The 24,917-nt window shown below is 58.7% G+C and overlaps 10 protein-coding genes across 10 annotated transcripts; 7 read left to right on the plus strand and 3 right to left on the minus strand.

Annotated features, from left to right (window-relative positions):
- Window positions 1-1,081: 1,081 nt before the first annotated feature.
- PUNSTDRAFT_75512 (NAD(P)-binding protein) lies at window positions 1,082-1,843 on the minus strand (the record flags this gene model as incomplete). Its single annotated transcript, XM_007387835.1, has 4 exons — window positions 1,082-1,342; window positions 1,396-1,471; window positions 1,532-1,739; window positions 1,798-1,843. The coding sequence occupies 4 exons, from the start codon at window positions 1,841-1,843 to the stop codon at window positions 1,082-1,084; spliced, it is 591 nt and encodes a 196-aa protein (XP_007387897.1).
- Window positions 1,844-2,819: 976 nt separating this feature from the next.
- On the plus strand, window positions 2,820-3,483 carry PUNSTDRAFT_47213 (uncharacterized protein; the record flags this gene model as incomplete). Its single annotated transcript, XM_007387836.1, has 3 exons — window positions 2,820-3,058; window positions 3,129-3,339; window positions 3,400-3,483. 3 exons carry the CDS (start codon window positions 2,820-2,822, stop codon window positions 3,481-3,483), a joined length of 534 nt encoding a protein of 177 aa, XP_007387898.1.
- Window positions 3,484-3,810: 327 nt separating this feature from the next.
- On the minus strand, window positions 3,811-4,413 carry PUNSTDRAFT_138161 (cytochrome c oxidase subunit VIb; the record flags this gene model as incomplete). Its single annotated transcript, XM_007387837.1, has 7 exons — window positions 3,811-3,823; window positions 3,884-3,930; window positions 3,989-3,996; window positions 4,053-4,153; window positions 4,206-4,239; window positions 4,310-4,341; window positions 4,394-4,413. The coding sequence occupies 7 exons, from the start codon at window positions 4,411-4,413 to the stop codon at window positions 3,811-3,813; spliced, it is 255 nt and encodes an 84-aa protein (XP_007387899.1).
- Window positions 4,414-4,632: 219 nt separating this feature from the next.
- PUNSTDRAFT_116243 (Prp18-domain-containing protein) lies at window positions 4,633-5,988 on the plus strand (the record flags this gene model as incomplete). Its single annotated transcript, XM_007387838.1, has 6 exons — window positions 4,633-4,845; window positions 4,911-5,355; window positions 5,409-5,506; window positions 5,574-5,713; window positions 5,775-5,873; window positions 5,928-5,988. 6 exons carry the CDS (start codon window positions 4,633-4,635, stop codon window positions 5,986-5,988), a joined length of 1,056 nt encoding a protein of 351 aa, XP_007387900.1.
- A 137-nt stretch (window positions 5,989-6,125) lies between these two features.
- On the minus strand, window positions 6,126-8,574 carry PUNSTDRAFT_138163 (uncharacterized protein; the record flags this gene model as incomplete). Its single annotated transcript, XM_007387839.1, has 9 exons — window positions 6,126-6,251; window positions 6,312-7,370; window positions 7,441-7,452; window positions 7,485-7,551; window positions 7,624-7,862; window positions 7,960-8,160; window positions 8,240-8,341; window positions 8,398-8,430; window positions 8,491-8,574. 9 exons carry the CDS (start codon window positions 8,572-8,574, stop codon window positions 6,126-6,128), a joined length of 1,923 nt encoding a protein of 640 aa, XP_007387901.1.
- Window positions 8,575-8,635: 61 nt separating this feature from the next.
- Window positions 8,636-10,686, plus strand: PUNSTDRAFT_55288 (uncharacterized protein). The gene is made up of 4 exons (XM_007387840.1): window positions 8,636-9,200; window positions 9,304-9,368; window positions 9,446-10,150; window positions 10,215-10,686. Exons 1-3 carry the CDS (start codon window positions 8,900-8,902, stop codon window positions 9,590-9,592), a joined length of 513 nt encoding a protein of 170 aa, XP_007387902.1. The 5' UTR covers window positions 8,636-8,899; the 3' UTR covers window positions 9,593-10,150; window positions 10,215-10,686.
- A 1,593-nt stretch (window positions 10,687-12,279) lies between these two features.
- On the plus strand, window positions 12,280-14,727 carry PUNSTDRAFT_128149 (homeobox-domain-containing protein; the record flags this gene model as incomplete). Its single annotated transcript, XM_007387841.1, has 4 exons — window positions 12,280-12,286; window positions 12,385-12,859; window positions 12,943-13,064; window positions 13,138-14,727. The coding sequence occupies 4 exons, from the start codon at window positions 12,280-12,282 to the stop codon at window positions 14,064-14,066; spliced, it is 1,533 nt and encodes a 510-aa protein (XP_007387903.1). The 3' UTR covers window positions 14,067-14,727.
- A 1,609-nt stretch (window positions 14,728-16,336) lies between these two features.
- On the plus strand, window positions 16,337-19,282 carry PUNSTDRAFT_47218 (protoheme IX farnesyltransferase; the record flags this gene model as incomplete). Its single annotated transcript, XM_007387842.1, has 7 exons — window positions 16,337-16,495; window positions 16,527-16,606; window positions 16,943-18,208; window positions 18,398-18,570; window positions 18,654-18,802; window positions 19,019-19,094; window positions 19,161-19,282. 7 exons carry the CDS (start codon window positions 16,337-16,339, stop codon window positions 19,280-19,282), a joined length of 2,025 nt encoding a protein of 674 aa, XP_007387904.1.
- Window positions 19,283-20,903: 1,621 nt separating this feature from the next.
- PUNSTDRAFT_116248 (NAD(P)-binding protein) lies at window positions 20,904-21,934 on the plus strand (the record flags this gene model as incomplete). Its single annotated transcript, XM_007387843.1, has 5 exons — window positions 20,904-20,949; window positions 21,008-21,195; window positions 21,464-21,614; window positions 21,675-21,716; window positions 21,774-21,934. The coding sequence occupies 5 exons, from the start codon at window positions 20,904-20,906 to the stop codon at window positions 21,932-21,934; spliced, it is 588 nt and encodes a 195-aa protein (XP_007387905.1).
- A 2,048-nt stretch (window positions 21,935-23,982) lies between these two features.
- PUNSTDRAFT_138169 (uncharacterized protein) lies at window positions 23,983-24,828 on the plus strand (the record flags this gene model as incomplete). The annotated part of the gene is made up of 3 exons (XM_007387844.1): window positions 23,983-24,392; window positions 24,426-24,579; window positions 24,637-24,828. The coding sequence occupies 3 exons, from the start codon at window positions 23,983-23,985 to the stop codon at window positions 24,826-24,828; spliced, it is 756 nt and encodes a 251-aa protein (XP_007387906.1).
- Window positions 24,829-24,917: the final 89 nt, after the last annotated feature.

The raw sequence follows: 24,917 nt of genomic DNA on the forward strand, positions 1-24,917 counted from the left end.
AGGTGGGTTGCTCACAAAGGAGGCTCGATTTTGGTTACAACAATGCGAGAGGGCATCGAGGATCTCTTCCTTCGTACTTCGGCTAGCTATCTTGGAGGTCAGTTTGAGCATCGCGTGTATTCTATGTGATTACACTGGAATTGAATCGCGAGGTCCCTATCTTCGGCGTCCACGTCCGGCTTCACTCCGACAGCATCCGGCCAAAGGTATGCTGGATAGTGATGGGGATCCGCGCCGGGAATGGATTCGTCGGTGGGATCTTTCCAGAGACCATCTGACAGTTCGAGATCATGAGCAAGAGAGTATTGAGTCAGACAATTAGCCTTGCTCCGCACCGAGAAGATCAGGCCCGATGTCTATCGGTTCATCCTTGACTTTCGCCTGCAGGTCTACCGGTCCATCTCTCGAGCGCTTTCCAGATCGTTCTCCTTCGGGGAACTGGCCGTTGGGACTGCGATGGCGCTTTCCAAGCGACGAGGATACGAGAAGTGTAGACATTCCGGAGATGGGGCAGAGAATCGGGACGGGAAGGGAGAGATGGATCACGCGAGAGCCGTGCTGCATACCCAGAGGCAAAGCTATTCATCATCGGCGCCAATCGTGAGACGCACATTAGGGCAGGAAGCGCCCATTAGTCAGCACGTCAGCCTCGGTAACTTGGCCTAGTATGGGATGAGTTGGGGATGAGATCCGTCGCCGACATTGTGATGGACCGCGATGACATGCATGTTCCCAGCTCATGACACGCTTCACAATCGTACTTATAGCTCAACCAACACCATCATACCAAAAAACTGACGAAGCTCACCACTGGCATTCCTTGCCGCTATGATCCCGAAACTGCCCGCCAGCATCGTCGCGCTTCGCTTCTTCCACCAGTTTAGCGATCCGTCGTCCCACCTCGTCTGCGGATAGGACATCAGGCGAAACCGATGTGGAATCTATGAGGGCCCCAGCACCAGTGACTGCGCGACGTGCGATGAACGTTCGTCCATTGAAACGTTCATCGTGATACTACTCACACAGGTCTGTCATGACGGGACCAGGTGCGATGGAGAAGGACACTGCGGAGCAACAGCGTTTACGTCAACCTTTGGTGCGAAGACCGGACGGCTGGCCACTCGCCTAGCCCGTCGCTGGCGTACTCGACGTGTAATCTCTTCGAGAGGTAGTTGACGGCGGCCTTCGACATTCCGTACGGGAGGAAACCTAAGGGGACCTCGGTTCCCCTCGCGATGCTCCCCGCTATGGAGGATATGATGGCGAACTTGGGATCCGCGGTGCTAGCTTTCAGGAGGGGAAAGGCCGTCTGGAATAGCACCAGAGGTCCGATCGAGTTGACCTACAGAGCGCCCGTTGCCCGTGGCGTAAGGCCTGTCCAGCATCTCGGCTCACTTCGAAATGACGCGAAACTTCAGAAGCGGGCGCTTCGGCGCTCGGATCGGCCCAAGTCAGGATACCTGCGCGCCGTCTTCCGTGAGTGATTGTAACAAAGGCTCGTAAATCCCCGCCTACCAGCGATAGCGATGACCGCATCGAGGCGCGTCCGACTTGGTCCTTGATCTCACCAATGGCGCGCTCGTTGTTCGCCTTGTCGGCAGAAACGAGCTGCACGACGTGCAGTTTCCCGGGATGTTGTGCTCCCAGATCTTTGAGCGCGTCCGCGGATGATAGGTCGCGCACGCCGGCGAAGACCGCGACGTCGTCGCGAGCCACCAGAGCGGCGATGATACCCAAACCTTGTTCAACATCAGCATACACGTCGTCGCGAGGGGAGCCTTACGTGCCCAGACTCACCAATGCCGCGGTTAGCTCCGGAGACGAGATAAACGACAGGTGCCATGTTAGGATGTGAACTGCAAAGCAGAATGTCTGGAAATTCCCGTAGCCCGTGCGTCGAGTATACATCTCGACTTCGGTCGGATGAACGGGTCACGGCGGTCGCTACGTATACGTCGTATAGTGTCTTGCTAAGCTACTTGCTTAGCAAGACCGTTGGAGAACCGTTGATATTTCACCAGATCCGTATCAGGGCCGAAGGCCTGGTCCTATCCCCGGTAACCTCGCAAGGAGATACAACAGCATGAAGTACCAGAGAAAACAGATGTCAGAGATGTACATTATGATCTTCTCGTCCAGCCCAGTCCGAGAAACGACAAGTCCAATGGCAGGTCCAGATGACAGTAGGCTTTGTCGTCTCAGGCTTGAAGCCCGAAACGTCGTGTGAGCGAGCTTGCTTGACTCTGCGACTTGCTGGGTTGACCTCATACGTATGCGTATAACTCCACAATCATCCGCTTTTCCGGCGAGTGCATCGGAGGAGCTGTATTTATACCATGCGGGTGCCTGTGTTCGACGTCTAGCATCCTTGTCGAACATCTAAGGATAGCTGGCACGGCGAATCAGCTGCGAGATTGGATGCTGGACCGACGCAGATAGATCCATTCAACACCCATTTGGCCAGGCGGTGAGACCGGATGTGTGAGTATAAGCTGAGACTGAGAACCAGGCCGGATGAAAAGGGCTGGATGAATTGATCTGACTTTGTGATCGTCGCGCCGGTCAGCTCGTGGCCCGCCGCACGACCGTTTCCTTCACGCCACTTCGAGGGGGGCTCGTTCCGCCCGCCCTGCCTCCCTTGACGCAGCATGGCGTGCGGCTAAAGTGGCCGACCCTCTAGAAGGCCTTCGTCACAGCCCCCCCCTTCGAGACCATACATAAGACGGCCTTGGCACGATGTTTCACCCCAGGTTGTCTGTTCCCCCGACTACCTCGACCCCGTCCGCATCACGAACCCGTTCACGACCACGAAATCCGCGATGCTCTCTCTGCAAATCTTCACCGCCCTGATCGCGCTCTTGGTGTCGCCTTTTTTGGCGAGCGCAAGGCCCGCCGCTCGCCGGAACGTGAACAACTTCTTCCTGGTGGCCACGCCGACCAAGACCGCCCACCCGACCACCTCGACGGGCCTCAACCTGATCGACCCCTTCCACCAGGAGCAGTTCTTCCTGCGCGCCCAGGAGGACGCGGCATCGTACTCGGAGTTCAACCTGACCAAGTGAGCCTCGTCGACGTTATATACATACCCGCCCCGTGTACGCGACGAAACTGATCTGTGTTTCCGAAAGGGGGACGCTGGAGACGCTCGCCATGCCCCCGAACCTCTTCACCCTGGAGACGTACGAGTCCAACATCGACACGGACTCTGGCGAGTTCTTCTTCCTTCCCGAAAGCGGCACGCCCGGCTTGTTCTCCTTCCACGGTCAATGGCTAGCCTTCAACGGGTCCACGTCCGGCTTTACGATCTGCGAGCCTTCCAATGCCATCGAAAATCCCGTCGTAAGCGCTGTACGCGATCCTGCTCTCATGCGGTGACTCTCATATGTCACTTTTCCTCAGGTGTATTGGAAGGGTACCGACTCGACTTGCGTGGACACGTTCATATTCAGGACCACGACCGATCCCGCCTCGACATCGACATAGGCGCGCGTCACGCGGCGAGGTTTTACCTGATGAGGATGTGTGTCATAAGGACACGGTAACGATAGCTCGCCCGTAATCTTAACGCTGCTTGTACGACATGAAAACGGACTTGCCGGCTCGCGGGAGAGAATGTCATCATGCACGATGTCACGAAAATCCTCGCGTCCCGCGCGAATTATCGTAGAGTATCGAACGGCAGGCAAATGGGCAGTCTCAGTCGATGTATCCACCACTCAAACCCTCCGCAACCGCGAAGGTATTGAGAAGAATGTCACTCCGCAACAGCCGGCGATCTATTGGAAGCGGTAGGCTATACATCATTTTTGCTCAGGGCTCCAAACTAGAGGGGGGAACGAGCATTCGTGAGCACACCAAAGAGTCGACGTAGGACGGGACGTACCTGGCGGGGAAGGTGCCGTTCTCGCGCTGCTCGTCCCACTTCGTGATCTGCGGTAAACAGAATTAGGCAGTCGTTGGGCAAACGTGACGGGGTCATAGGACTTACCCATTCATCTGAGACGCGAATGATCAGTATAGGAGAAAGGGATCATGTGAGATAGAAGACGCACTGGGGCAGAGCGAGTTGTACGCCCTCTTGAACTGCTTGCACGGGGCGAAGTCCTCGCCCTTGGCGGCGATGCACTTGAAGTAGTCCGTGTAGTTCTGGAAGCTGCGGAAATCGGTCAAGGAAACGCTACGTAGCGAGGACGGTGAGTGCGTACCAGTGACGGGTCTGGTTGGTGTTGGGGAACCGGGCTGAGAGGGGGGGGAAGGGGTGATCGTCAGTCCCTGTACCCGGAGGAGGGAGAAATAAGCCAGCGCATACCGTCGAAGCCAGCGGTCTGGAGGACGTATTTGCTGGGCGGAAAAAGTGAGACAAAACGCCTAATATTGGACTGGCGTAGACTACCTCGAGAGATCTTCAGACATGATGGCGGAGCACAGAGGAGAAGGGGCGGTTGAAGTCGGTTGGGCAAACGCGACGAGCGGCAGCGGTCGGGACGAATTACGTAACCAAACGCAGCCCCCCTTTTGGACCTTCACCTCGACCGCGGTTGGGTTACACGCCTGGAACTTCACGTGGGGCTATATCTTTCTACAGTCATACTCTGGGCCTGCTCTATCTCTCAACTCATTCGGGCGAGGAGTATGGAAGCGCTCAAAGCTGAGATCGCTGCCAAGAGGAAAGCGCTCGAGACGGACCCGGTGAAGGATGCGCGGCCGACGAAGTATCTGCGCAGAGGCGAAGTCGAGCGACTGAGGGAAGAACAATTGCGCAAGGAGAAGGAGGAGAAGGAGGCCGCAGCGCGCGCGGAAGCCGAGCGTAAAGCAGAGGAAGAGGCGGCGAAGGCGAGACAGAAAGTGAGCGGCCGTATGCGCTATCTCTACCCGGCTTCATCGTAGGCTAACGTGTGGATGGAGGATAGGCCCAGTCGCGGACCGCTAGTCACTCTCCCATGCCCGAGGATGGCGCTGACGGCGTGAAGTCGGAGGCGTTCAACATCTCCGCGGAGGAGACCGTACGGCGTTTGCGAGCCAAGGGCCAGCCTATCCGCCTCTTCGGCGAGTCGGATAAGGAGCGCAGGCTACGATTACGTGCATTGGAGCTTATTGAGGAGAAGGAACATGATAAGCATGGCGGGCAGAATGACTTCCGAAAGGCGTTAGAGGAGGTGGAGAGTCGGGATAGGGAACTCAAAGCGAAGGAGGGCGAAACGAAGGACAAGAAGAAGACGGAAGCGGAGGCGGCAGCGTCGGCCGTTCTGGACTTGGGTCTCGTCAAGACAGACCCAAAGAAGTTGTACCCTATCATCTACCATGCGCTCAAGCGGATGCTCAAGGATTGGGAAGAGGCCATGGATGAGCGGCCTGGCAAGTGCCTCACATGGAACGCGGCGATTCCGCATACTTACCAAACTCTGCAGAATCCGTCAAGCGAACGCATCAGGGCAAGCTCGCCGCGGCGACACAAAAGCAATCAGCCGAGTATCTCAAGCCTCTTTTCAAGATATTACGTCAGAGGGTGAGACCCCTCCATGCTGTTGGAACCGCCTGGACATATCAAGTCTAATGTACGCTGGGCGACTTAGGAGTTACCCGACGACGTGTTAGCGCGCCTCGCGGAGATCGTGCACTATACCCAGAAACGGCAATACCAGAAAGCTAATGACGCGTACTTGCGACTCTCCATCGGCAACGCACCATGGCCTATTGGAGTTACCATGGTTGGGTACGCCGATCCAGCTCGCCTCCAACGCGGTGCATACCGGGACGCGCTAAACTCTTCATAGTATCCACGAACGGTCGGCACGCGAAAAGATTTCGGCAGACCAGGTCGCCCATGTGCTCAACGACGAAGTCAGCAGGAAGTACATCCAGAGCTTAAAACGGTGCGCGCTCCTTATGGTCTGGCTCGTCGCGACTGCTTGCTAACGGCAATGTAGTTTGATCACCTTCTCCCAAACCAAATACCCGCCCGAGGATGTCTCGCAGCTCATGGGATAGCTCGCGTTTCCGGCTGTACCAATTTGTATTTCTAGATCTGAGGGATGCTTGCTTCACGCGAAGGTTCGGAATCACAGGGACGCCACCCCCAACGTTCAGGGTTGTTCGTGGAAACGTGTCAGAGCGCGCGTCTCCGCTCATCGCTTGCTTTTGCCCTTCTGGCTCCGTCCGTTCAGCGGAGCGGCGGCCGCGTGGCCTGTTTCCCGTACGTGCGCGAAGAGTTTCGTCTTGCTCGGGAACTCTTCCCGGCACACATTGCACTTCTGCAAAGTTCTGATTAACGAAGGCCAGCGCGGATCAGCCCATCTTGGGCCAACTCTTACCACCGCTTGGTCAGGACCTCCTTCCTCCTCTTCTTTCGCTTTCTTCGCAGCTTCCCGTGCTCGCCTTTTCTCGCGCTTGGACGGCTCGGGTTTCGCGTTGGTGGTATTCGGGTCCGCATCTGCTATCGTACCCGCCTGTGCTGCACCAGGGGCTGGGTGATCGTCGCCGTCGTCTTCTGTGGGTGTGACGCCGTGTCGCTGAGCCGATTTCGTCGCGCCGTCGCCTTCGCGGTCGCTTGGCGACACGCCTTCCTTTTCGAACGTTTGCAGCCTCCTCGCTCGTCGTTCGCTCTTGCTGAGCACCTCGGCATCTTGTTTGCTTTGCGGTATGGGCTTGCCGCGTTTTTTCTTCCTGCTCGTGCGGTTTGGATCATGACCGATCTCTGTTTCATCGTCCTCGTCGTCAGGTAAGGAGGGCGGTGGCGACGATGCCGCTGCGCGCAACGTCGCAGCACCGTTCGGCGAGCTTTCCTTTGCCCTCCCCGTTCTGGATTCCCAGTCAGGCTCAGGAAGACCGTCCGGCCTGGACGGGCCTTTGGGCGTTTCATTCTCTGTCTCGGCGTTCTGGCCGGTTTCGAGATCGCCGTCATCGGAGATCTCGCCCCCGGCGATGCTTCCCCCGTTCTGCCTTGCGTCCGCGTTCTCGCCCTCTCCGTGCTCATCACCCGCGAGACCCAGCTGCTCGTCGTCCATCTCCATTTCGCGCTTCAAACGCTCGATCTCCCGGAGATGTTTCTTGCTGCGCTCGTGGCTGTCCCACGCGGCCTCCGTCCGGAAGGACTTGCCGCACGCGACGCACTCCCACTCCTCCTCGTCCACGCCCTCCGCGACGGCCCACTCGAGGTCCGCGTGGAGCCGCGTCTGCGCGTCGTCGATCTTCTGCCAGTCCTGCTCGACGTAGTCCGGCGGCGATTGGGCGTGACGTGACGACGGCGTGGCCGCGCCTGATCCGGGGCCTGACCGGGCAACGGCCGACGCTCGGACCTGTGATATCGCCGCCTGCTGTGCGAGGTGGGCCTTGTATCGCGGGTCACGTTTCCGGACGAACTGCGCAAGGGTCTGTTTGGGGGTGGAGTAGAGGGGCAAAACCCGAAAAAAAAAAAGATGTATCAGCGGTTTTATTACATACACGATAACGAGGCTGAGCGATGGGATCAGTAGAGGATCGCTTACGCGAACGGTGTCGTTGTATTCCCTCCGGGCGTCGTCCCGGGCTTTCTTGTTGTCCTTCTCCATCATCCTGTGAGTCCATTTCGGAAGGGTTTGTCGTTTAGAGTTTCAGGGCCGGGTCGATCATCGAGGAAGCACGGACCTGCGCACGCGGCGATCGGGAGCCTCGTTGAGATTCCATTGCTCCACCCAAGCAAAGTCCTTCTCGGTGGCGAAGTTCATCCAGTACGCGTAGAAGGACCTCGCGTTCTGTGTGTCGTGTTTGTCGGAGGGGGTCCACGGCCAGTTGGCGTAGCCGAAAGAAGGGAGGACGGCATCATTGTACTGTGACTCGTCGTGCGCGAGCCTCTGGAAGAGATTGCGGTAGATCGTGAAAAAGCCCTGAACGTAGGACGAAGAAATGTCAGATCAAAGTATATATAAAAATATAAAAAAATGTTTGATCGAACGGCCAAAAAGGGGGAGATGTTGCGCGTACGTTCTCACTGTCATCGAGATGGGTCCAGATAGAGGCATCGAAGAATGGAGCGAGATGGCGGACGGTGAGACCTCTGTCGCGTGATCGCGGTGGGGGCGCGCCCCTCTTGATGTCCTCGAAGACGGCGTTCGCATCGGGCTCCGGTACGAGGGACGCGCGATGGCCGTCGTACCAAGCCCTTTCTTGCTCGTCGCTGAGGACCTAGCGGCGCTAACGTCAAGTTCGCATCAAAAACCGCGAGACCATCAACAAAAAGCCTATCCGTCTCTTTCGTACCTACCTCGTACGCCTGCTGCAGCGCCGCGAAGCGCTTGGTCGCGGCCTCGTTGTCGTTCGGGTTCTTGTCCGGGTGGTGGATCAGGGCCAGTCGGCGGAAGGATCGCTGCAGAGATTCGTCTTATCGTCTGGTTTCGGAAGATGCGACGGGCTGTTGCACACCTTGATCTCGTCTGCGGTCGCGGTTTCCTCGACCTGTGACACAAAGTGTACATGAGGTTTTTGCACGGGTGCGCCGATGATATTTCTCTTCACCTCCAGCAAGGCATAGTAATCCTGGACTTGCTCAATTTCCCCGCCTGGACCCTCATCGTTCGCGGTCGACTCGCGATTGCCCATAATCAAAGCCGTGCGTTGGTCTCTCCCAAAGGGGTGCGGAGCAAATGCGAAGCGCTCGGCCGATCCTGCCGTCATGCATTGACTTTGTCTCACGGTCATCAGGCCAGTCCCACGCATAGACTTTCCACTCTGACCGAGGTCAGCTGGGACCGAAACCACTGGGAACACGCGCGGTCGGAGTTGTCGCGGGTTCCCACACAGCCTTTTGCTCCCAACCCCCGTCAGGCCCCTTCCCTCCCCTTGTCGCTCCCAGCTCATGATCCACAACTGAACCCTCCACCTTACCCTACCACACCGCTCGTAATCGCCTTCCGAAAAAAAAAATATGCCGGGAACACATCTCCTCCCGCCCAACTTGCTCAAGCTCTTCCAGCCGCGCCCACCTTTGCCCTACGCGCGGCCCGTCGACAGGGACATCGACCGCGTCCGGTCGAAGCACGTGGACGGCGTCGCCGCGCTGCTTTCGCGGCTGCAGGAGGAGTCGCTCAACGCCCAGAACGAGGGGAAGGACTTGGAGGAGGGCGAGGAGCCCACGTTCACGCACGCGGAGGAGGTGAAGCGCCAGATCTTGAGGGAGGAGAAGAAGAAGGCGAAGACGGACGAGTTCAAGGCTGCGAAAGAGTCTTGTGCGTTTTTTTTTCTTTCTCATTCATTCATTCTATAATCACATCGCCGTGCACACCTTGTTTCGTCTCAAAAAACCCGGACTGATGGCTCGATGTGATGCAGACAAACCCCAGGAAGACCCGGAGGCGGTGGGAGACCCGTACAAAACGCTGTTTATCGCCCGTTTGGTACGCTCCTCCGCCCCTCTCCGTCCCCGTCCCCGGTACCTTCACACTGACGTTTTTTTTTTCACTCTCGTTTGTAGCATAAATCCGCGACGGAGAGCGACCTGCGACGAGAATTCGAGAGCTACGGCACGATCGAGCGGGTAAGGATAGTCCGCGATAAGAACGGCCGCTCACGGGGCTACGCGTTCATCGTCTACGAGCGCGAGCGCGACATGAAAGGTTAACCTTCCTCTTCCCCTGCACGCGAGGGTAAGGCCGCTGACCCCAAAGGGACTATGTGTATTCCAAATCCTTTTGGTATGCATGTTTTCTTCTTTCTGTTTTTTTTTCCTTCTGCTTGTAGCGGCCTACAAGGACTCGGACGGGCTGCACATCATGGGCAAGCGGATCATGGTCGACGTCGAACGCGGGCGCACCGTGCGCGGCTGGAAGCCTCGACGACTCGGAGGCGGACTCGGAGGCCGGCCGAAACCGGTGGAGGCGGCGCCGGCGCCCTTCGCGGCACCGGGAGGACGGGGAGGGTTCAGGGGAGGTATGGGCGGAGGTCGGGGAGGCTTCCGTGGAGGCGGAGGGGGCGGGTTCCGGGGCGGGTTCGGCGGCGGCGGGGACCGGTTCGGCGACAGGGGCGGAGGAGGAGGAGGGTTCGGAGGCGACCGCGGTGGGTTCCGTGGAGGTCGCGGTGGAGGAGGAGGATTCGGCGGCGGGCCCGGACGAGACGACTTTGGCGGCGGCGGAGGAGGAGGAGGCAGAGGAGGGTTTGGCGGAGGCGGAGGCGGATTCCGGTACGTCATTTTTTCTTCTTCTTCTGGTGGTGTCTAGACCGACCGCTGATCTTCATTATTGCAGAGGAGGTCGCGGCGGCGGCATCGGCTATCAAGGCGGCGGGTTCAACGACCGCGGACCCTCGAACGGGTTCCAATCAAACGGGCCGCCGCCTGGCTACGGAGCGCCTGTCAATCAGGGGCCGCCAGGGCCGGCAGGGTATGGAGGAGGGCCTCCTGGAGGCCCAGGTGGGTATGGTCCGCCCGGAGGAGGATATGGCGGCGGCCGCGACGGATACGGAGGCGGACCGCCCGATCTCAAGAGGGGGCCCGGCGGGTTCGACGACCGAGACGCCAAGCGGCCGAGATACTAGGGGAGACGCTTTCGACGTGATTATTCCTGCGCAAGAGGGTGGATCTGGTGGGTCACGCGCGACGCTGACTTGACGTACGCAGCGTTGCGTGTCCTGGACGGGCTCTCTCACTCAGCGCGTATGCGGCCGCGCAGGCACGTTTTGTACGCAAGAAAACGGGGACGGGTCAAGGTTTTTTTTTTTTTTACCGCATACCGCGATCGCTGCGGCTCGCGTGGTTGTGATTTGCTTCTCTCTCTCTCTCTCTCTCTATCTCTCTCTCTCTCTTTTTCTCTGCTCGCCCCGTTTCCACGTTATCTTTGCGTAAGTATGTACCTGTCTGTGTGTGTGTCCGAAGACGGCTTGGTTGACGGGTAAGCTATGTTCTTGAGGGAGGATCGAGTGTGCGAGTGTGACTGTGCCACCGCCTGGGTGATCAGCTGTGCAATGATGGGACCAGAAGCGCGATGTCATGATCTGCGGTGGGTGCGTTGAATCTGTGCCGCAGGGCTCGGCTCGCCTGCCCGAAACGCGTCGTGGATTTTTTTTAAATAATTTTTGGTCGGAATGGGATTTTGATTTCGTCGTTGGATCCGAAGGCCCGGAAAGGAAGGCGGCAGGCCTTCTTCGTCTTCTGGGCGATTAGAATCCGAGCCCAGCGCGCCTCGGCCCTGGCCCGCTCGTCGTGGCAGAGCTTTTGATGAAACTCTCTGGGGTGGACGCGGACGGTCCGCTGGCGGGAGAGAAAAAAACAGTCATGGGTGTGGTATGGTGTGGGAAGCAGCTGATGCTCACGCCCGCCGTGACTTCGCCGCCTGCCAGCTGAGCTTCGGGCTCCTCCAGGTGGGATTAATTCGTCCAGCGATGGTTGGCGCGCACGCCGATACATAGGCCTGCACATCCCGTCCGCCCCCGGGCGACGTGGACAGGCTTCGGCCCAAGGCCTATAACATCGCATCGACCTTATTCGGCGCTACCCGCAAGGCCCGTGAAAGCCTGATCGTCGGCGTCTCTACGAGGGCGCTAAACGGGAAACCGTGACGGAATGGGGGCCACCTGCCGATTCCGGTTTAGACTGTGCAAACGACGTGCGATCAATGATGCCGCGCCTTCCCATGGCGACACCTGGCGACGACTCGGAAGGGACGAGCCCGTGCCTAGTCACCGCTAAGCCCCCAAGCTTATCGTCCGTCTTGTTCACGAACGCTCCCTCGGACGCTCGCAAGCCGCCGGCGACGCCAGGGCGACGACACCCATGATCGGGGCTGCGTCCTAACCTCAATTTGCCCCTCGACCGTTTCGCGAGCGTAGGCCTGAACCGGACCGCCACTGGTGAGAGAGCGTTCCCGGTACGCGGACTCCTTCGCGTCCTGATAAGCTTCCCTGGCGATCGCTCCGAGCCCCCGAAGCCTCCCCCACCCGCTTGCTTCTCTCAACCAGCCGTCCGACCCAGAAGAACCACAACACGGCCACGGCCATCGACCGCGCGCGTCACCCGGTGTCGTGCTCAGGGTTTCATTCGGTCTGGCGCTTTTTTGGAGCGACGCTGCCGTCACGGCCCGGGACTGTTTCACTTTCGCATATCAACTGCCAGATCCATCCTTCGATCGGGCAAGAGCACGAGTCGGTCGCCCCTTCGCCTCGCCTCCACTTCCTTCTTTCCTTCTTCCGACACCGACCGCGACGCGACTTTTTATATTACCTTTTGTAATTCCGAACCTTCTCTCGCTCCCCTCTCCATCCACTCTGGCCATCTCCGCCTCCCGCCCCGGCGCGTCGTCTCGCGGGTCTCCAGCCATGCAGGGTGAGTCTCTGCCCCGCGCTTTCCGACGCGCGTCAGACCCCCCGCGTTCCCGCATGTCTCACTTATTTCCACTCTCCGCCTGCTCGGACACCTCACAGTTGCCAATCCCCAGCAGACGGCGCCGCGGCCACCGCCTCTACGCGTCGACCTGCGCCGCTCCTTAAGAACGGCCGCGGACCCGTCCTCCCCCTCCCCCTCCCCCGCCCCGGCCTCGGACGCGTACCCGAGCCCGCTCACCGCGACGTCCGCCACCACCGCCACCACCGCGCACACCGACGCCGACGCCGACGACCTGGATCCTTCTTCCTCCTACCGCCTCGCCCGCGAGTCCGAGACGGGCCCGTCCCGCCACCGGCGCGGACGCTCCTCGACCGCGTCCGGCTCGAGCTCGCCCGTGCTCGAGAAGCAGCAGAAGGGCGAGAAGCGGAAGCGGTCCCGCGTCACGCCCGAACAGCTCGCGCACCTCGAACGCTTCTTCGCGGCGGACCGCAGCCCGACGGCCGCGCGCCGGAAGGAGATCAGCGACCTGCTCGGCATGCAGGAGCGCCAGACCCAGATCTGGTTCCAGAACCGGTGCGTTCCCTTCAACCGCCGTGTCGGGTCAAGGTGGTGGCTAAGCGAGGTGGGGGTTTTGTCCCACTTTTTACTGTTTTTAGGCGAGCGAAGGCCAAGTCGCTGGATGGCAAGCCTCCGGCGTCCGTCACCCCGCCCGACACGCCACCCGCGCTCGCGTCCGGGTACGAGCCCGACTTGCACTACATACTACACGAAGACCAAGGTCGGTCACCCAGCTCGTCCGCTCTCTCTCTCGCGTGTTTCCCGTTTCTCACTCCGCGGTTCACAAAAAAAAGACATCACCATCATCCCGTGCCACTCGCTGACGATCGGCACCTGGCGCCGCATCTCCACCCCCGAGTCCAACCGGCGCGACCTCGTCGCCTACCTCTGCGAGGCCAAGTCGTGCCTCACCTGGTTCATCCGCTCGGCCGGGTTCGGCTTCAAGATGGAGATCGCCTTCGACTCGGTCCTCAACGCCGCCTTCGCGAACACGACCCCCGGCCGCGGCGTCGCCTCCTTCGCGCTCTCCCGCCCGCCCGCGTTCTTCATGGAGACGACGGCGGCGATCGACTCGGACACGCCCGCGGCGCGCACGTGGAAGCGCTGCGCGGACTGGACCGAGGACCGCCAGGCGACGCGCGCGCTCACGCACGAGCTCGCCGGGCCCGCGATGCAGCTCGCGCACATCCTCCGCAACTTCGAGGCGAGCGCGCACGGCGCCGAGGTGCGCCTCACCGCGCCGCCCGCCTACGCCTACGCCGCGCCGCCGTCGCCCGCGTCATCCGAGCGCAGCCTTTTCGCTCCGTACGCCCAGCAACAGCAACAGCAGCCGCAACAGCAACAGCAACGGCACCACGTGTCCTCATCGCACCGCCTCGACCCGATGCTCGCCCGCTACAGCGCCGCGTCTTACCCGCCGGATCTTCAGCTAGGACCGCACGCGATGCCGCCGCCGCCGCCGCTCTCCCCCTACGCCGTCGTCGAGGCCGACCGGCGCAGCACGCCGTCCGTGTCCCCCGTCGCCGGCTACTTTGACCCGCGCGTGTCCGCCACGCCCGCGCCCTACCCGCCGCCGCCGCCCTCGCCCGTCTATCCCTCCTCCACCTCGTCCTCCTCCTACGGGGGCGCGGTGCCGTCGCCTGCGCTCATCTCCGGCATGCCGGGTTTGCCGTACCATGCCCATACGCATCGTCTTCCGGAGAGCGGGCCGCGCTTGAGCTGAGATCCGTGCCGATTTCTTCTTCTAGGACTTGGCGCTTCGCGCGGTGCGATGAAGGCACTCGCCGACTCGCCCCTCCGTCTCTACTCTCTTCCAAAAAAACAAAAAAGGAGCGCAAAGCTTGCGCCCTTCCCACCGCACCCACCTCGTTTTCCTCAATCGCTCGCTCGCTCGCCGTTGTGCCATATATATATTTCATTCCCGCGCCCAAAGTCGGCTCTTAATCGTTTTTTCGCCGCGCGGAAAACCCTCTCGTCTCGCAGCAGGACTCTTACCTTCTGTCCGAGAGGGGGGGGGAATAGGAAGGACGGACGCGAGCTTGGGGGGGGCCGCACTCCTCGCCCGCGTCGGCTTTCTCCGCGCCTGCCTTGTGCCATCATAATAATAATGTTGTCATACGCCCGGTACCCATCTCTCTCTCTCCGCCCCTAGTATGTATCGCCAAACGGCTTCGACCACCCCCTGCAACAACCAGCACCCTCGCCTAATCGACTCCGGGGAGCTCTGGACGCGCCCGGCAAACGCGAAGACTGCTCCCCCCACCCCTTATTTCTGGCTAAAATGCTGCCCAACACTTTCTCTCCACGCAATTTTACGCACACCACCTTTTTTTTTCATAAGTCGCCGCATCGCTCGTCCGATCCTGTAGCAATAGATACATTTTTCCCCGTTACTTCTCTCTCTCTCTTTCTCTCTCTCAAACTCGGTTCACGAGCCTGCCTGTTCTGTCTCCTGTTCTATAGATCCACACACTCACCGCAATCTATCGCTTATTAACAGCCCGGTCCCCGTCTATATTCCGGACTTTTTTTAATTAAACGAAGTAGTGCGGGGGTCCGCGCAAACGCGCAACGTGTGTCGCGGAAGCAGACGGAAGAGGTAACGCTAAGCCTAACAAACGTTGCCCGCATATGAGTATAGAGTTTATCGCTAAGATGGGCTTGCGGTGACGTAAACGTCGCGGAGCAAGGTGGCGCGCCTATCGAGTCCCGAAAAGGAAAATACAGACTGGGAGAGCGGAACGTTTTTTATTATTATCTTACATATCCCCATTACGTTATTCGGACGCTGATTAGTTTTCCTGATAAGCGGTGCGAAGCAAAGCGGTGCTCGGAAGTGGGGGGCGTTCGATCGGGGGAACCGAGTGGGGCTCTCTCTCTCGACTCCTCTCTCTCTCCTGGCTCGCCGGGCTGCCGACGGGTGGCCGATTGATCCAATCACAGGAACCGTCATGCCGCCGTGGGTACCGTACCCCCATCCATGATCCGTCCCCATCCAGCCAGTCAACAAACGGGCGAGCCGCGGACCAATCCGGCTCCCGGTTATGCGCAGCGGTATGCACGAGCGCGATCTCGATTCCCCTGACTTGCGAGACCATCGGACGCGTGTTCGAACGTTGGGGGGTGGGGACCCGTTGTTGTTGGTGACCCCCACGTCAAGGAGTAACAGGGAATTTTTCCAAAGAAAAAAAAATTGCGTGCACCAAAGGGGGGATGACGCGAATATTTATTATTGGCGACCGCGTCCAATTGCGAGGAAGGCGCGCGACGGTCTTTTGTTTGTTTGGGGGGGTATGTATACATCGTTAAATCTGGCTTCCCACACGCACACACGGGGTCGTCGGATTAAAACCCGGACCAGGACCTGCGAACCAATCCCATCGCGCGGAGGGTCGAAGGGGGCGCGGGCCGATCCGGGTGCCCAGGTGTGGAAGGTGCGCGGCGCGGCAGTCAATCGCCGGCGAGTACGTATATATGCAGTGTGTGGGGTTATAGCCTCCTTGGTACGCGGTACCGCCGCGCGCGCGGGCACGATAACCAACTCCCCAAGTGTGGGACGCGAACGGAGGACGAGGGGGGTCACGTTGGAACGTTATGGCGTGTGTCCGCGTTACCACTACTTACGCGACTTCGGCCCTCTTGGGGTGGAGGCGCGGGCTCAGAGCGAAGAGGAGCCCGATTCGAATCGTTCCTTGGAGATCCGTGCCGTGTAGGTTTTGCTGACGACGGTGACTGGGAAGAGAAAGCAAAGATATCTGTTTAGTCCTACGCGGGGCTAGCGGTTTGTATGGCGTTATAAACGCCAAGAACGAACGGGTCTTGTGCTCACAGGCTTCCATGTACCGGTCGAAGCAGCGTGATAGGCAGGTCTACACCGAGAGACGTCGCGTTAGCATGGGTTGTTGCTATCACCGCGGATGAGAGAGCACTGTATCGGCGCGTGTGGGAGAGGATAGGCAGGTGTGGAGATGCCCGAGCGTGCGGATCGTGCAAATGGTGATGGAGGGCCAAGGAATACCCACCTCTTCGGAGCTTGAGAGGGAAGTACCAGGCTTGGTGACGCACTTCATGAAGCACTTGTCGTTCGCTTTCTGCGAGCGGCCGGTCCGAGTGTCAGCTGCAAGGGGCGGGTCACGGCGTTTCGCGTTCGACGTACGTTCATGAGCTCCTGAGCGTTTGCGAGCGCGAGCTCGCTCTTGATCCGCTCTTTGACGGCGTCCGCGCGAGCGGCCACCTCTGGGAAAACCGGACGGGTCAGCAAGAGTGCGTCCGTGGCAACGGCTGGGATGGCGCTAGAAGGGGCGCGGACTGTACCGGACTGTGATGGCGTCGAAGAGGATCCGAGCGAGGAACCGAATATGCTGGACATCGCTGGCGAGAAACGGGACGGAGGAGAGGAGGAGAGGAGGAGAGGAGGACCGGCGAACTCTGCTCTGCGTTTGCGTCAGTCGCCGCCGAAGGGCCGACGCGCCCAATGGTCGCGCAAAATACGCGCACGTGACGTGTCCCTCTCTTTGCCCGGTGGTCCCGTTTTGCGCACAGGAGGTATGCTACATTGCTGGTTTGATATCGTAGCGATGCTAATTCTTCCGTTCGCAGGAAAATTATGGAGCGAATAACGCTGCCTGTGTGCAGGAACTGCTCGAGACTCTACGGGATTTCCGGCTCAAGGCGATCCGCCTCGACCCTTGCCCGCGCGCAGAGCACCTCCTTCACCTCCTTCTTCTTCCCCAATCGCCAATGGGACGCCAAACCAAACGCACAACGCCGGCACGTCCAGCCGCTGGTCACCGAGGCCGCCCTGCAATCCCTCCACTCCCCGGCGACGCCGTCCGCCGCCGCCGCCTCCTTCAAGCGCCTCGAGCCGCTCTCGCCCTCGCAGACGCTCAAGATCTACGCCCAGCTCTCCAAATCGCGCCTCACCACGCTCGTCACGCTCACCGCCATGGCCGGCGTCGCGCTCTCCCCGCTCCCCGCCAGCGTCCCCGCGCTCATCGCGACCGCCGCCGGCACCGCGCTCTGCGCCGCCTCCGCCAACACCCTCAACCAGCTGCAGGAGGTCCCCTTCGACGCCCAGATGGCCCGCACGCGCAACCGGCCCCTCGTCCGCCGCGCGATCACGCCCGTCCACGCCGCCGCCTTCGGCGCCTTCACGGGCCTCGCCGGCCCCGCCATCCTCTGGGCCGTCAGCCCGATGGCCGCCGCGCTCGGCGCCGCGAACATCGCGCTCTACGCCGGCGCGTACACCTGGCTCAAGCGCAAGAGCGTCGCGAACACCTGGGTCGGCGCCGTCGTCGGCGGCCTCCCGCCGCTCATCGGCTGGGCCGCGTGCGGCGGCCAGCTCCTCCCGTCCGCGTCCTACCCGCCCCACCTCTTCCTCCCCTCCTTCCTCGTCTCCTCCGCGCCGACGGCGGTCGACCTCGCGCTGGTCGATAACGCGCTCGCGCCCGCCGCGCTCTTCCTCCTCCTCTACTCGTGGCAGTTCCCCCATTTCAACTCGTTCGCGCACCTCGTGCGCGGGTCGTACGCGCAGGCGGGCTACCGCATGCTCTCCGTCCTCAACCCGGAGAAGAACGCGCTCGTCGCGCTCCGGCACGCGGCCGCGCTCGTCCCCGTCTGTGGCATCCTCTTCCCGCTCTCGGGGCTCACGACGTGGACGTTCGGGCTCGTGAGCATCGTGCCGAACGCGATCTGCGTCCGCGCCGCGTGGAGGTTCTGGCGGACGGGCACGGAGAAGGATGCGCGCAAGTTATGGCATCACGAGCTGTGGTACTTGCCCGTCATCCTCGGCTTGATGATGTTCTTCAAGCAGGGCATGGAGTGGGGACGGTGGCTGGGGTTTACCAAGAGCAAACAGGAGGAAGAGTCGGTTGCGTCCGCCGCGTGACCTGACTGGCCACATACCACACGTCTCGCTGCTGTCGTTCTCTGCTCAGAAATGCAATACTTCTTCTATATACTCGCATGGCGACCCTCACCCTAACTATATACCACAACGCGAGAAGGTGTTCAGGACAGGATATCGACCGTGGTGACCCTACGAAGTTTATCCAGGTCCCCGGGATCCATGACGCAGGGGTTCTTTACGGCCAGCTCCACCATAACGTCGAACGTCTCATATCTCCCAATGAGCACGTCTTCGCAATCGGGAACTAGCGAATACCTCGTCCCGAACATGCCCAAGTGCAGGGCTAGCTGTCGAAGTTTCGGGAAGAGCATCATATCGGGTGAGGGCGGGACGAAAAGGAGGGGGAGGACGTCTTCGCAGGTTTCGGGGCTCGTCAGATGGACCTGGGTGGCGGCCCCGCAGCGCTCGAGGAACTGCGTGATAGGCAGTGGATCCGAGTTCTCGTGTTCGTATCGGAGGTCTGCCGTCACGGTGGTGAGGCGATCGAGGTTCAGATTGCGAAAGACCCTGAGCATGGCTCTCCAGTCCTGAACGATGTTCAGATGGAGCAAGTGAGACCGCGAGCGGTACGGCCCCGGTCCATCATCTTTTGCGGGGTATGCGGTGAGAGCTTGATGATGCGAATCGAATGCGATCGAGAAGTCCAAGATCGACGCGGAGGGGCCTTCGTCTTGGCATGTGCAGTGACTGTCCAGGAAGGAAAGCAACGGATTGATGTCCCAAAGCTGGTCGTCTGACTCCTCCTCGGACTCGAGGCCAATGGACAGAGCTGCGGTGGACGGCACGTCGAGGCCACTGAGCAGATAACATATGTGCGGGCCGGGTCCATACAGTTCCAGACTGGTAAGTTGTCGCATGGTCGCTTTCTCTTCGCACTCGGCCATGTGTTCCGGATACTCGTCCCCGTAGCACGACAACGACATTCTCACCAAGAGATGACGCAGGGAGGTCATCGCTCGAAGAGCCGTGACAAAATCCCTGCCTGTAGGAAAGGATTGGATGGCGAGGAAGTTGAGCTCGAGGCTGGTTAAGCCTTGAACGAGGGAAGCGTGTTGCAGCGTTCGCCATTTGATGGCTACAGCCTGGAGATTAAGACGGCGCAGCTTGGGGGCGGACAATCCCAGGAAGTCGTCTGGAAGCCAAGGTTCGGCCAGTATGTTCCCGTGAATAGTACAGTCCGCGAGGAGTGGGGCTGGACACGAAAGACGACTCTCGTGGGTGGACGACTGAGGTAGGGATATATTCAGGCTCCGTACGCGAGGGAATTCGCCTAGGGCACGCAATAGGGGAGCTTCAGACTTGCAATTCCGTGACGAATATATTGAAATTGGCGCGTTCTTTGACCTCGACAGAAACTTCTTGGTGAGCCCGAGCGTGCCACGTGGCACGACCGTCCAGAGAGCAGCACAGTCGAGAGCGACGTATCGCCAATGACGGCATACATGAGAGAAGCGATGACTGGCTGGAAAGAATGGAGCAGACCCTGCTGTGGGCAAACAGTGGCGAAAGATCGAAGCCAGCACTTCGAGAGGAAGCCGGTAGACAGGAGCGAGCTGGTTACGGCGCTCCCGGAGCAGGCGCAGGCGTTCGTGCAGTGAAATGATCTGTTCCAGAACGGTTATAATTTCCTTGTCAATGGTTTTCCGTATGTAGGCGTTGATTTGCTGTCGGGCATGATGACGTGCAGGGCGTGCATCTGTCTCACTGGTATGAACGAGGCCAGCAACAGCGTGAGTTGACGAAACCGGGTGAACGCCACAACGCACCGCAACAGGCTAATCATAATTGCACGTCCTCGATTCTCAATCGCTAGTACAGTAACAAGCAGCTGTATTCGTCGGGAAGGAGCTTGTCAAAGCATCACGTGACGGTAGTTTTGCATATCGGTCTTGACACCTCAGTCACCAGGGGGTGATTGAGGTGCGTGCGGCGGGCCACGAGCTGACCGGCGCGACGATCACAAGTCAGATCAACTCATCCAACCCTTTTCATCCGGCCTGGTTCTCAGTCTCAGCTTACTCACACCAGCGCCTGGCCAAATGGGTGTTGAATGGATCTATCTGCGTCGGTCCAGCATCCAATCTCGCAGCTGATTCGCCGTGCCAGCTATCCTTAGATGTTCGACAAGGATGCTAGACGTCGAACACAGGCACCCGCATGGTATAAATACGGCTCCTCCGATGCACTCGCCGGAAAAGCGGATGATTGTGGAGTTATACGCATACGTATGAGGTCAACCCAGCAAGTCGCAGAGTCAAGCAAGCTCGCTCACACGACGTTTCGGGCTTCAAGCCTGAACCGACAAAGCCTACTGTCATCTGGACCTGCCATTGGACTTGTCGTTTCTCGGACTGGGCTGGACGAGAAGATCATAATGTACATCTCCGACATCTGTTTTCTCTGGTACTTCATGCTGTTGTATCTCCTTGCGAGGTTACCGGGGATAGGACCAGGCCTTCGGCCCTGATACGGATCTGGTGAAATACCAACGGTTCTCCAACGGTCTTGCTAAGCAAGTAGCTCAGCAAGACACTATTCGGCGTATACGTAGCGACCGCCGTGACCCGTTCATCCGGCCGAAGTCGATATGTATACTCGACGCACGGGCTACAGGAATTTCCAGACATTCTGCTTTGCAGTTCACATCCTAACATGGCACCTGTCGTTTATCTCGTCTCCGGAGCTAACCGCGGCATTGGTGAGTCTGGGCACGTAAGGCTCCCCTCGCGACGACGTGTATGCTGATGTTGAACAAGGTTTGGGTATCGTCGCCGCTCTGGTGGCTCGCGACGACGTCGCGGTCTTCGCCGGCGTGCGCGACCTATCATCCGCGGACGCGCTCAAAGATCTGGGAGCACAACATCCCGGGAAACTGCACGTCGTGCAGCTCGTTTCTGCCGACAAGCCGAACAACGAGCGCGCCATTAGTGAGATCAAGGACAAAGTCGGACGCGCCTCGATGCGGTCATCGCTAACGCTGGTAGGCGGGGATTTACGAGCCTTTGTTACAATCACTCACGGAAGACGGCGCGCAGGTATCCTGACTTGGGCCGGCCCGAGCGCCGAAGCGCCCGCTTCTGAAGTTTCGCGTCATTTCGAGGTGAGCCGAGATGTTGGACAGGTCTTACGCCACGGGCAAGGGGCGTTCTGTAGGTCAACTCGATCGGACCTCTGGTGCTATTCCAGGCGGCCTTTCCCCTCCTGAAAGCCAGCACCGCGGATCCCACATCATATCCTCCATAGCGGGGAGCATCGCGAGGGGAACCGAGGTCCCCTTAGGTTTCCTCCCGTACGGAATGTCGAACGCCGCCGTCAACTACCTCTCGAAGAGATTACACGTCGAGTACGCCAGCGACGGGCTAGGCGAGTGGCCAGCCGTCCGGTCTTCTCACCAAGGTTGACGTAAACGCTGTTGCTCCGCAGTGTCCTTCTCCATCGCACCTGGTCCCGTCATGACAGACCTGTGTGAGTAGTATCACGATGAACGTTTCAATGGACGAACGTTGATCGCACGTCGCGCAGTCACTGGTGCTGGGGCCCTCATCGATTCCAAATCGGTTTCGCCTGATGTCCTATCCGCAGACGAGGTGGGACGACGGATCGCTAAGCTGGTCGAAGAAGCGAAGCGCGACGATGCTGGCGGGCAGTTTCTGGATCATAGCGGCAAGAAATGCCAGTGGTGAGCTTTGTCAGTTTTTTGGTATGATGGTGTTGGTACGATTGTGAAGCGTGTCATGAGCTGGGAATATGCATGTCATCGCGATCCATCACAATGTCGGTGACGGATCTCATCCTCAACTCATCCCATAAACTGGAACTGCCTAGTCCAAGTCACCGAGGCTGACGTGCTGACGGCTGCAATGTTGAGCATCTTGGCCAAATCCCCTCTAATGGGCGCTTCCTTCCCTACTGTGCGTACTCACGATTGGCGCCTATGTTGAATAGTTTTGCCTCTAGGTATGCAGCACGGCTCTCGCATGATCCATCTCTGCCTTCCCATCCCGTTTCTATGCAACTCAACCCCATCTCCGGAATGTCTACACTTCTTGTATCCTCGTCGCTTGGAAAGCGCCATCGCAGTCCCAACGGCCAATTTCCCGAAGGAGAACGATCCGGAAAGCGCTCGAGAGATGAACTGGTAGACCTGCAAGCGAAAGTCAAGGATGAACCGAAAGACATCAAGTGTAATCTTTTCGGTGTGGAGCAAGGCTAATCGTCTGATCGAATGCCGTCTTGCTCATGATCACGCACTGTCAGACGGTCTCTGGGAAGATCCCACCTACGAATCCATTCCCGGCGCGGATCCCCATCACCGTTCAGCATACCTTGGGCCGGATGCTGTCGGAGTGAAGCCGGACGTAGATGCCGAAGATGGGGAGCTCGCGATTCAATTTCAGTGTAATCACATAGAATACACGCGATGCTCAAACTGACCTCCAACATAGCTAGCCGACGTACGAAGGAAGAGATCCTCAATGCCCTCTCGCATTGTTGTAACCAAACCCGAGTCTCCTTTGTGAGCATACCCACCTCTCGTCATCTCTCCTCTTCAATTGTGGCACTAAATCGAATATAGATCTATATGCACAGAACCTTGCTGTCGCTCTTAGTACAGAAGTTAGCGCGTTCCAAGACGATGAAACGACTGATGCCAAGCTTGTCAAGTACGTGTTTCCTCCTCTATATATGCGCCTTCTATGACACGAGGGAAGATAGGCATCTACTTCAGGTTAAGGAGTACAGCCAAGAGAGTGACTCGCAATACCTCCTCTTTTGCCTAGTTCATTATCATCGATTCCAAACGTGGCTGTTGTCTGTGCGTACATAATGGACATCTTCGTCGACCAGGTACTGAATTCGAACCGACTTTAGTTGAGCTTTCAACTTGGGCTCGGACAGCTCTCATCAAGGCTTCGGCCACTGAGGACGAACTTCAAGTCATTCGCCGCATATCCACCGTAATCAGATCCCAAGAGTGGCATAGGGCCGTAAACGCGCTTCGTGAAAACGAGGCGGACTCCTTCCTCAACTTGCTCCAAGAGGTGCGCTTCTCCACACACAATCACTGAGTGATGCCGGCCCCATGTTTGCGCAAGTTTTTGTATCGCTCCGGACCGTTCTCTCACATTGATAATGTGAATGAGGGGTGAGACAGTACGGTCGGCTTCATCAGCTCACGAAAACCGTCGAGCTGCTTGGCACGCTGTCGACTGCACGAGTGGCGTACGTGCAGCGCAGCAACCGGCTGTTCCGCTACCGGGACCTCGTCGGCAATATACCTACCTACCTACCTACCGCGTGTCCCGATTACTCTGACCTTCGGCGGACTGTTTGCGAGATGCTTCGTACACTTTCTGACGAGAGCGGCGTCATACCGTCATCCCTCTTATGAGGACCGGCCCGTGGTATTGAAACGCTTACGCATATTCGATGATACCTTCAATCCCGAAGCCCGTCAGAAGGTCAGCATTCGACTGTTGCTGTGTAGATCCTTCGTTTGCTTATGCTCGTGATGCGCACGCCAGATGCTTTGTCGAGAGGCACTTGCATGGTGTCAGCTCCGGCATCCGTGTATCGTTCCATTCCTCGGATTGTTTCAAGATTGCGATCTAAGAGGTACCGCGTGCATGATATCTCCTTGTATGCGGGGTGGAACTCTCTCCACACATGCAGAGCTGTGATGACACGTACCTCCTCGAGTTTGAGCGAGCGTACATCCGCACGTACAATCATGACAGATTACGCAACACGGCACAAGGTCTACAAAAGCGGCCTCCGGGAATGGGCGCGAATGGTCAACATGTCAGGCCGACTGAGCGGCTCACAGGATCCAGCAACGCCGCAGCTCATGCAGCAGCACGCGCACTCAATCGTGCAGCAGATGCGCGCCGCCGGTCTGCAGGAGGTGCTCATCGCGCTCATGAAACGGCATCTAACCCAGTTGCAGCAGAGCCAGCAGCAGCGGGCGCAATTTCGGAAGGAACTCAATGGCCAAGGTATGCCTCAACAGCCCCAACAGCCCAACTCCTCCATCCTCATTGCGCCTCAGCAACCACATTTTGGGCAGCCGCCGTGCCAAGCGATCATGCCGCCGTCGCAGCTTCAAGTACAGAACGCGGTCAAGATCGTGCAGAATTTCAAGTAAGATGTCATCGCCAACTGGGAACCAGCTAGGGTCCAGAAGCTGATCCTACTGGACGAGCAGAGTCTGGAATATAATCAAGTGTGTGAGCAGCTCCTCCGCATTGCCAGCTACCTGGACCCTAAACTGCCGTGGATCGCTGTCATTCTGAAGGATGAGCTCACTCTTCGCAAGCTGGTTGCCATTGTGAGTATGTTCCTACGTTCTAGTTTTCCCCGCAACGATTGAATCATGCTCGCGTAGATTCTCCTCGCACAACAGCAGAAGGTTATAATTTCCTCTGCAACGCCGAAGTACGATATCGACCTCAACACCGTGAAGTCGATGATATCGCAGGCTCAGACTGTTATCAAGCTGGCCAACACGGACAGCAGTGTAGCGCGCATATTGCATGTATACGGCTGGATACGCGAGCGGGACGTTCCTCGATCATAGCAGCAACAAGTGTGAGCGATAGTCTTCGTGTATTTCTTGGGATGTGTAGTTGTCCTTGGGATGCCTCAGGAGGATCGTACTGGTAGTGA

Source organism: Punctularia strigosozonata (genome assembly GCF_000264995.1).
Source record: "Punctularia strigosozonata HHB-11173 SS5 unplaced genomic scaffold PUNSTscaffold_15, whole genome shotgun sequence".
Taxonomy (NCBI): domain Eukaryota; kingdom Fungi; phylum Basidiomycota; class Agaricomycetes; order Corticiales; family Punctulariaceae; genus Punctularia; species Punctularia strigosozonata.